This window comes from Miscanthus floridulus, chromosome 5, assembly GCF_019320115.1.
Source record: "Miscanthus floridulus cultivar M001 chromosome 5, ASM1932011v1, whole genome shotgun sequence".
Classification (NCBI taxonomy): domain Eukaryota; kingdom Viridiplantae; phylum Streptophyta; class Magnoliopsida; order Poales; family Poaceae; genus Miscanthus; species Miscanthus floridulus.
In genome coordinates, this window is record NC_089584.1 from 75223489 (window position 1) to 75233539 (window position 10051).

Below are 10051 nucleotides of genomic sequence, written 5' to 3' on the forward strand. Positions count from 1 at the left end.
AGCGTGACCAACTTGTGGTGACCCTCGCGTGAGATGATCGATCGAATTCCTCTTGTATGAAATTGTATGAAAACAGTTGACTGAAACTTGTATGAAAAAAGACACTGAAAAACTGTACCAAGCCAATTGTATGAATACATGCAGTTAACTGAAAGTTGTAAGAGAAAAGACACACTGTACCAAACCAATTGACTGAAACATGCAGTTAACTGAAACTTGTATCATGTGACTGAACTTAATCCGACAAAAGAGCTGGACTCTACTGCCAGCAAACTGAAAGAGTACCATTAACAAATGACTGTAGCAACTCTATTGCAGTTTACTTAAAAAATGTACTATAGGAAGTCCGAAAAACACAGAAGAGTGGAAAACAGACTGGAAATATAACTGAAAAGAAGACTAAAGAACAGACTAAAACAAGTACTATTGGTTGTCCGACAACATACTGGAGTAGACGGAATAACCATACCTGAAGCTTGCACACCATCGGCTTCAGGTTCAGTAAACTGCACTCCATCTGCATCACCTCTATTTGTTGATGCAGAGTGCACACCATCGGCTTCAGGTTCAGGTAACTGAACTTCATCAGTTATCCAAGAGCACTGTTTGCTTACACTTCATTATTGAAGGAGACTGGATATCCCTAATATAATGTATGTACATCACTTTGGAATGTGTTTTTCGACGATTTACTCATGGCAGGGGTGACCTGCTGCTGCTCGAGCTTGTCGACACAATGCTGCCAAAGTGTTTGTGCGTTTTGAGGGTTCATTCAGTTGTTCTCTTATGTAACTCCACCTACTAATGGCGCCTCACTCATCCAATGATTTGAATTATCTCAGTGCCACTGACAATTAGAAATTTCTCAAATAACAAAACTTAAGTTGTTCAGTTCATACATGACAACAGTGGGATCAATATGGAACTTTGTCAGGCAATCTCATATAAGTGACTGCACTATCCACAATATCCCAGTCAGTTCTCTATGTTAAAAGGACCTTTTGGGTTTGTTTATTCATCTGTTGGGCTCTTAATTTCAGGATTTTAATGCCTTTTCTTATTCCTATATTGCTTCTCTTAATTTTTTCCAGCTCTTGAATTAGTGTAGCAGAGTGGTGGCAGATCCTGGGTATTCGGAACTGATGACATGCTGCCTGATCAGTGCCTGTATATCAGCACGACAATTGACTGTATATCAGCATGACAATTGTAAGGACAATTGTATGTATATCAGGCACGACACGTACATGCAAACATCTGCTCTCAATAGAATTATCCTATTTTAATATTTGTTGTATGACATGGGATTTTACATATGAACGAATTTTGACATGAAGTATAACTATTATCGTGCGATCCTATTTTAATATTTGTTATCTTATCGTGCGATCCGTGTGTTTTTAGTACAAAAGTTTAGCTTCTCCGGCACGAACCTATTTATTACTAGAAGACAAACCGTATGTTTGGTCTTCGGGGGTGTTTGTTTTCCCCTACTAAAATTTAGTCCCTGTCACATCGGATGTTTGACACTAATTTGGAGTATTAAACGTAGACTAATTACAAAACTAACTACATAGATTGAGACTAATTTACGAGATGAATCTATTAAGCCTAATTAGTCTTATATTTAGTCTTTCTAATTAATATCAAAATACCCGATGTGACATGTACTCAACTTTAGTCCTGGATCTAGCCGTAACTGCGCAGACCATTGTAACGCAGGGAGATCGATCAAAGCCTACACACACACCCCTTTCTTTTTTCCTGCGGCACAAAAGCAGGCCGGTAAGCGGCGATCATTGTTCGGCAGAATCAGCCCAGCCAGCCAGCACGGGAAACCGCTCATTCTGGCCCAACGAACAGATGGCCCGGTTTAAGTCCACTTTCTTGCTGCAGCTAAGCCCGCTACGTGCGAAGCCGCATTCCACTGGTCTATTGGGCCTTGGCTAGTTCAGTAGTTCGTCCGGTGCATATCATGGCCCACCGGCCCGGAGCGCAAGTGGAAGCTTAAAGCCGTCGCATCGCACCACTCGGCTCGACCGCCGCCTCCCACTCCACTCCGCCCCATCAGCGCCGGGGCGTTGCGTGGCGCGGCGCGCGCTCGGCTCGGCGCACATGCGCATGTCGACATGTCCTCCGCCGAACTTGGCGCTCCGTCACTTGCTTCTTCCTTCTCCGTCGTCTCAACCCGGCGCGCCCGTGTTTCCCCTCTCGTCTCCCCCCACCGCTGCGCGCGCGCGAGACTCTGCTGCGTCTGGATCAAACCGGGCATTCCATTCCTGTGGGCTTGCGCATTTGGCTGGGATTTCACGCGGGACCGATCACCGCTCGCCGGTGTGCGCGTGCGCGTCTGGGGCCGGGGCGCACGGCCGGCGTCCTCCTCCTCCTTACGCGACGCCGACGCGATCGATCACGCGATTGGCTTTGGCATTGGGCACGCGCGCGCCGGAAATAGGAAGGCGGTGCATGCATGAGCAGGAAGAGGAGAGAAGGAGGCGGCGGCAAGGGGTCGGGGGCCGGCGCCGTCACCGATGCCGTGTCCATGGACGGCGGCCTCCGCGAGGTGTCTGTCTCTGTCGTCTTCTCCGTTTGGTGCCTCCTCTTCCTCCTGCGATCCCAGTTCCTCCACAGCCAGACCGACGACCCTTCATCAGGTTCATGCTATTCAAATCGTCATCTCCGGATGCTAGCTAGCGTGGTTGACCATGTTGATCCGTCCACCATCTCTCGCGAGATTAAAGTTAAACTTATGATGTTACATTGCTCATCATGAATCCACCGATCGTGGTGAACGATGACCGCAGAGTTGTACGAGGACCACCACGGCAGGCGCGACAGCTACTGCAAGGTGAGGCCGTTGGAGGCCTACGTGCTGCCCTACCATAACGACTCCTCAACGACGTGCCTGTCCTCCTACTCGCAGCCGCAGCCGCCCCAAGAAGCGCCGCCTTCGTCCGCGCCCGCGCCCCCAGGGCTGCCGCCTCAGTACAATGCCACCACGGGCGGCGGCAACGCGTCGTCGCCCGAGGCGGCCTTCGTTGGCCTCGACGAATTCCGCAGCCGCATCATGCAGGGCAAGGCGGAGAACGACACCGGCCGGCCCCGGCCCACGGACGGTGGTGCCGCGCACCGCCTGGAGCCCAACGGCGCCGAGTACAACTACGCCGCGGCGTCCAAGGGCGCCAAGGTGCTCGCGCACAACAAGGAGGCCAAGGGCGCCGCCAACATCCTCGGCGGCGACAAGGACAAGTACCTGCGCAACCCGTGCTCTGCCGACGACAAGTTCGTCGTCGTCGAGCTCTCGGAGGAGACGCTCGTCGACACCGTCGCGCTGGCCAACCTGGAGCACTACTCCTCCAACTTCAGGGACTTCGAGGTGTACGGCAGCATGAGCTACCCGACGGAGGCGTGGGAGCTGCTGGGACGGTTCACCGCCGAGAACGCCAAGCACGCGCAGCGCTTCGTGCTGCCGGACCCCAAGTGGACGCGCTACCTCCGCCTGCGCCTCGTCAGCCACTACGGCTCCGGATTCTACTGCATCCTCAGTTACCTCGAGATCTACGGCGTCGACGCCGTCGAGCGGATGCTGCAGGACTTCATCGCTGGCGCCGGCGCCGGTGCCGAGGCCGACGCATCCAGCAGGGACCGCGCCTCCATCGACTTGGCCAGCCGGGACGCCGACGGCAACGACACCACCGCTCAGCAGGCGCGCCAGGTCCACGCCAAGCTGGATGGCAACGGCAGCGCTGGGACTGGGAGGAACGACACCAGCAGCACCGCCGGCGACGCCAAGAACAACGGCTCCAGGAGCGGCGACGCGAAGCTGCCGCCGCAGGGAAAGGAGGCCAAGCCCCCGCCGGTGGCGGCGCCGGGGTCGTCGACGGGGCGGATCCACAGCGACGGCGTGCTAAAGATCCTGATGCAAAAGATGCGGTCGCTGGAGCTGAGCCTGTCGACGCTGGAGGAGTACACGAGGGAGCTGAACCAGCGGTACGGCGCCAAGCTGCCGGACCTGCAGAACGGGCTCTCGCAGACAGCCATGGCGCTGGAGAAGATGAAGGCCGACGTGCACGACCTCGTCGACTGGAAGGACAGCGTGGTATGAATGCCGCAGAACAGGGCTCTGAATGCAGTGAGTCTATTTGACTGCTAGTGACTCGGAGGAATTTGTTCAGGCCAAGGACGTGGATGAGCTCAAGGCCTGGAAATCGACCGTCTCTGGCAAGCTGGACGACCTGATCAAGGAGAACCAGGAGATGAGGCAAGTGCCATTTCCCCGCGGCGACCAGTGGATCTGTTCATCCGGTCGCCAGGCACTGATTGGATTTGCTGTTGGATGTGCAGGTGGAGCGTCGAGGAGATGCGGGGCGTGCAGGAAACGCTGCAGAACAAGGAGCTGGCGGTGCTGTCCATCAGCCTCTTCTTCGCGTGCCTGGCGCTCTTCAAGCTGGCGTGCGACCGCATGCTCTGCCTCTTGGCCGGCAAGGGCAGCAGGGAGGAACCCGACGCGGAGGAGCACGCGAGGAGCAGCAGGGCGTGGATGCTCGTGCTCGCCAGCAGCAGCTTCACCACCCTCATCGTCCTGCTCTACAATTGAAACTTTACCACCTTCATCGTGCTGCTCTCTACAACTGAAACTGTCTAGAGTTAGGTAGAAGCATGTTCTTGTCCGCGTAAGCTCATTAGCTCCGCTAATTCTCTTCTCTCAAGTAGATGGGCCACTGGGTCGCGCGGATTCTAGGAGCTTTTGTTCATTGTAAAACAACCTCCAATATATGTGTTCTAAATAATACTCTTCTGAAAGCACAAAAGACACGATATTATTTCAACGATATCTTACGGTAGGACCAGTAATCGATAAAGGTTAAAATCACAAAGACAAGTTGACTACTTCGACAGAATCGATCACTCTAATGTTCCATCGGTTCACAGATTCATCAACTAGTTGTTCTGTTCATCCAAAACATTCATATATGGAACACAAGGAATTTATTTTGAGGCCAGAAAGAAAGACACAAATCACACAGGGGACTGCAGCAGATGCAACCAACAAAGAATTACATGCACCAAAATCAACAATTGAGCGAGCAAATTATTGAGGCAATGTTGCAATGATGTGCCCGTCTTTGGTGACATTCAGCACTAGATAAACTCTTACAAGAAACAAAATTGTGAAGGCAGGCAGGTATCATCGTCGTTTCGACAAGCATCAGCTAAAAATGTCAATTGTAAAGCAGGTCTTAACTAGTGGAAATCATCTAGACCTTATAGCCGGTTAAGGTGAAACCTCTGCCAACAATCTCTCCTACGCAGAACCATGCATAAAGCTCAACTCCAAATAAAGTCGCAACCCCAAGGTCCTCAACCTTGAGATCTTTCCTGTTCTTCCATACCTGCTTGACACTATCAAGCTCCTTCCAGAATGCCTCATAGCGACCTGGTAGGCTGAACAAACACAACAATGGTTAGAAACAATGAAAAGTAAACTCCTGAATGGCACAAGTTACATATTGCATCTAATTGCTGTTCCTAATGCTTTTATAAAGTTTCAACAGGCCACTTGCATTTAGACAAACAATGATGTATTAATTGCAGCTCCTTGATATTTAAAATTTTGTCAAGCCATTTCTATTTATTATGGTCAATTTCAAAATACCTCCAAGCTACTCCCTCTATTCCAAATTGTAAGTTGTTTTGGCTTTTTTAGGTACATAGCTTTTGCTATGCATCTAGATATACACTATGGGTCTGTTTGGTTTAGCATATGAGCTGTGGAAAAGTTGTTGTGAGTTATGTGCGGTAAAACTGTAAGCTGTTTGGATAACACAAGTATAAAACCTACCCCCTCTCTATCTCCCTTGAAACAGCTTTGAAACAACTTTATATTTCCACCCATGTCAACACTTGATGCTAAAGATGTTATACATAAACTTTTATACACCAGAAAATCAGACTATGTGCACAGCATTTTCCTCTGTCAATCAACCAACATCCAAAAGAAATAAGAATGCAATCACATTTGCCAATAACCAATCAAGTTATCAGTGTTTATATGCAAAGAATCTACTCTTTCATACATGCATAGTTTTTGGCCACAGTGATATTATAAAGATTCATTTCTAGAACCATACAACAAATTCTTCTTGCAGTAGCGCCATGACACGTCAACACCACAAGAGAGTCCACACCAGGGTGTTAATTGATCAAACTTTCATGGTTTTCCCTAACAGCCATGCACAGTGCTCTATGCATCTATCTATGTCTCCACGTAAGATGGATCTCAGGAAATTGCAGGAAAAAAAATACAAGGAACAAACATGGATAATCAAGCATACAAGCATTGATGTATAGGTCTATTTTGCTATGAAACTTCAAAATTGTGTTTAATCCACCAAACCAAACTTAAATTCAGGAACTGGCAGGTATAATATTGAAAAAAAAGGGCGTACCCAGTGCACAGAGCTCCCGCTCTGTGCGGGATCTGGGGAAGGGTGTCAGTGGCAAGCCTTACCCTCGCCTGTGCAATGCGATGAGACCGCGACTCGAACCCGGGACCTTCCGGTCACAGGTGGTAAGACTCTACCGCTTGCACCAGGCCCGCCCTTCAAGTATAATATTGAAAGAGGAGATGAAGCATTCGATTGCATAAAGGTATACAATCATGATATAAGAAACAAAAACATTACAAATAGATGGGAGATTTATCACATTTCCTATTGCTACAAACCACGAGACAAAATACATATTAAGTGTTAAGTCATAAACAATGAAGCCACAAAGAACCATGTTAGCCAAGAGGGTAAGCCAAGGACTGCCCTCGAAAGTTGAAGACTGAAGAGCATAAATATGCTGTGCTACCTACAAATGCTCAGGTACACCACCAAAAAATAACCACATTATCCTCATAGCTGATACTGGCCATAAGCAAGTCATATCATACATCCATACTATGTTCAGCTTTAACAAGGTGACTGCAATAGTAGCCAATTACAGCACATTATCCTCATAGCTGATACTGGCCATACGCAAGTCATATCATACATCCATACTATGTTCAGCTTTAACAAGGTGACTACCATAGTAGCCAATCACAGGAGACAAACATTAACCGCACAACACTATACCCATCGAACAAGCGATCTGAACAAACCCCGTTAGGCCGTTACTGTTAACTGCGCGCACGAACAGATCGTGCAGCATTTCAGGCAAGAGAACCCAATTGGCTAATCGCAACGAGACGCAACATCAAAAGAGGGAGGCGGTTTCACCTTGCGAGGCGGGTGTAGAAGAGCTGTTTGGAGAGCTCCTGGCACTTCTCGGCGGTGGGGGGCTGAACGACGTACTGCTTGTTCTTCTCCATGACCTCCTTGTAGTAGGCGCCGCCGTGCTTCGAGGCGAACTCCGCCGCACGCGCCGCCTGCGCTCGCAGCTGCGCCAGCTTCGCCGCCATCGCCGCCGGTCCTAAACCCTACGACACCCCGCACAGGAAGGGAAAAAACGAGTCAAACCGAAAGGAACCAGATCTGGACGCACGGGGTGGGGAGGCTACGGATCTGACGGGAAGAGGCCAGAGTTTAGGGTGGAGAATCGGATGCTCACCTTGGTGAAAGCGAAGGGGAGAGGTGCGGGCGCGAGGTGCGAGGAGATCGAGAAGGGCGACGACGGCGGGCGAGATGGGGAGGGGAAAACGGTGGCTGGCGGAGGAGGTGGGTGCGTCTGGGTTGGTCGAGACCTTGATGGTCGAGGGCAGTACCGTCACTTCTGGTAGTTTGGTTCATCAGAGGTTTGGGATTTGTTTCTCGAGTGTTGCAGCCTGCAGACGTAGAGGTTAATCGTAGCTTACTGGCATCGGGCTGATATTGGGCGCCTATATTGCAAACTACCGAACCAAGTCCAACGGACTTCTTATTAATTATTACTAACCACATAACTTTTGTATATGTGATTTTGGCTCTTTGATAAAACTTCATATCTGATGATTATTTGACGATTTTAAAAATAATTCCTCTCATTCTATCTAAATATAATAGTGGGTAAACCTTAGTTAAAAACCCTAAATGCATTATTTCGCGTGATTAGTTGACCCAAGAGGCCCACCCAAAAATCCATATGCAAAAAAATATTAGTCAACCAAAATTATTCTTCTCCCCGGGATCGTTGAATCCAACGTCTGTTTTATCTCAAAATCTTGTTAGCCCAAAAATCCAATAAAAAATAAGCATGTGTGCGATTGGAGTGTAGCAAAATCACATGACACACACCCTTATCCGGCCACCTATCAGTCATGCTAAATCCCTTCACCAATTTCCTCAGCTCTCCTACTCCTTCTCGTTTCCTCCCTCAACCAAGAAAAGAGAAATAAGAAAAAGAGAAGGAAGAAATCCCCATCACCTCAGTAAGGGGGTGTTTGGTTCCTCCTTCTAAACTTTAGTCGTTGTCTCATCGAATGTTTGGACATATGCATGGAGTATTAAATGTAGACTAATTACGAAACTAAATGTACAGATTGAGACTGTTTTGCGAGACAATTTTTTTAAGTCTAATTAGTCCATAATTTGACAATGTGGTGCTACAATAAACATATACTAATGATGGATTAATTAGGTTTAATAAATTCGTCTCGTGGATTACTGACGGATTCTGTAATTTGTTTTTTATTAGTATTCGAACATCACATACGACACCCCCATGGGACACCTCCTAAACTTTAGTCACTGGATCCAAACACCCCCTAAATATCGTTAGAGCATTGGCAGATAAGGACACCGGTGAGCAGCTCCACGATGTCGACCACCTCTTCTTGCTCGCCGGAGTTGGAGCAAGGAGCTTCCACAGCTTCTTCTTTCTCCCTCAAGCTTCCAAGAACAAGCCATCAATCCACTCTAGGCCAAGATGTTATGTATAGAGACTCCCCCTCAATCTAGTAAATCCTCCCCCCGAAGCCCTCATTTTCCCTTCTCCCTATCAAGGTTCACTAAAGCTACATCTCGCATCCAAGGTCTCGCCACCATGGGTGACCTCGAGCTCCCAAACCCTCATGCATGTCAAATCCACCACCCAAAATGGAAGCCACAACATCAAAGCCCATCCAAATGGGTGGCCGCAGATGCCCAGAATTGTCCCTGGTATCCTCCTTAGCATTTTGGTTGACCTCGATGGACGATCTATGAAATATGTACTAAGGGGTATGAGCATGGCCACCCTACTAGGGCCGAACAGTCTGAGCATGGCCAATGGATGTGTTGTGGATAATGAGGATTCAATTGGATAACTGTATTAAGGCCTAGTGGTAACTATATATAGAGTACATGAGAGGCATAAGAGGAAAACTCTATAGTTGAATAATATAGTAAAACCCTTGACTATTATACCTTAATACTCCCTCACAAATGCAACATGAATGCAATGTTGTTCATTTGGAGAGTTGATACTATGCACTAGCCTTTAAAAAGGAAGAGCAAAATGTACTATAGGTCCATTCACTTTTCATCCTATGTCACTTAGCCCCAACATCTTTCCAAGTTCAATTTGGATCTTTAAACTAATTATGTTGTGCACAGGAGGTCCGTACCCCTTCGGGGGAAGGAATAGATCCTATGTGTATTGTCCACTATGGTGTCGATGTGTACCTGGCTAGTTAAAGGAGATGGGAAATTTCAAACATTGTGGCACTTAGATAACCGTTATGCAGTTAAAGTTTCGGTTATCTATCTGAAACCTAACCATACACTCTATTATGTCTCAGCCAATGAAAACAAAACCCTATCATATAATTTTTCCTTTGTGCTTGTTTCCACCTCATCTTAATCTCCAAGTGTGAGTTTACATCATTTTAAATGGTCACCCTTTGTCCAATTCCTTGCCTTTCTCATCACCTTGGTGTGGACTTTAACCTAGCTTAATTAACGCTTAGCAATAGGTTAGTCCACTCATTGTCTCAATTACCAAAACCAAACTAGGGCTTTCACTAACCCCAAGTGATCTCCCATAGAATGGTCAACACCTTTAAGCCTTAGTAGCATTTGTCAAACATTTTAAAAAGGTTTGTCAC

At 47.9% G+C, this 10051-nt stretch overlaps 2 protein-coding genes across 3 annotated transcripts; one reads left to right on the forward strand and one right to left on the reverse strand.

Annotated features, from left to right (window-relative positions):
* The first annotated feature begins 2194 nt into the window (after positions 1-2194).
* On the forward strand, positions 2195-4799 carry LOC136452358 (SUN domain-containing protein 5-like). Of its 2 annotated transcripts, XM_066452975.1 has the most exons (5): positions 2195-2654; positions 2805-2848; positions 2924-4099; positions 4176-4261; positions 4345-4799. In XM_066452975.1, the coding sequence occupies exons 1-5, from the start codon at positions 2471-2473 to the stop codon at positions 4595-4597; spliced, it is 1743 nt and encodes a 580-aa protein (XP_066309072.1). In that variant the 5' UTR covers positions 2195-2470; the 3' UTR covers positions 4598-4799. The 2 variants fall into 2 exon arrangements, with proteins under 2 accessions (XP_066309072.1, XP_066309071.1); XM_066452974.1 differs by having other exon boundaries at positions 2805-4099.
* Positions 4800-5064: 265 nt separating this feature from the next.
* LOC136452360 (uncharacterized) lies at positions 5065-7757 on the reverse strand. The gene is made up of 3 exons (XM_066452976.1): positions 7600-7757; positions 7269-7468; positions 5065-5445 (listed from the first exon to the last, which is right to left on the reverse strand). Exons 2-3 carry the CDS (start codon positions 7448-7450, stop codon positions 5259-5261), a joined length of 369 nt encoding a protein of 122 aa, XP_066309073.1. The 5' UTR covers positions 7451-7468; positions 7600-7757; the 3' UTR covers positions 5065-5258.
* Positions 7758-10051: the final 2294 nt, after the last annotated feature.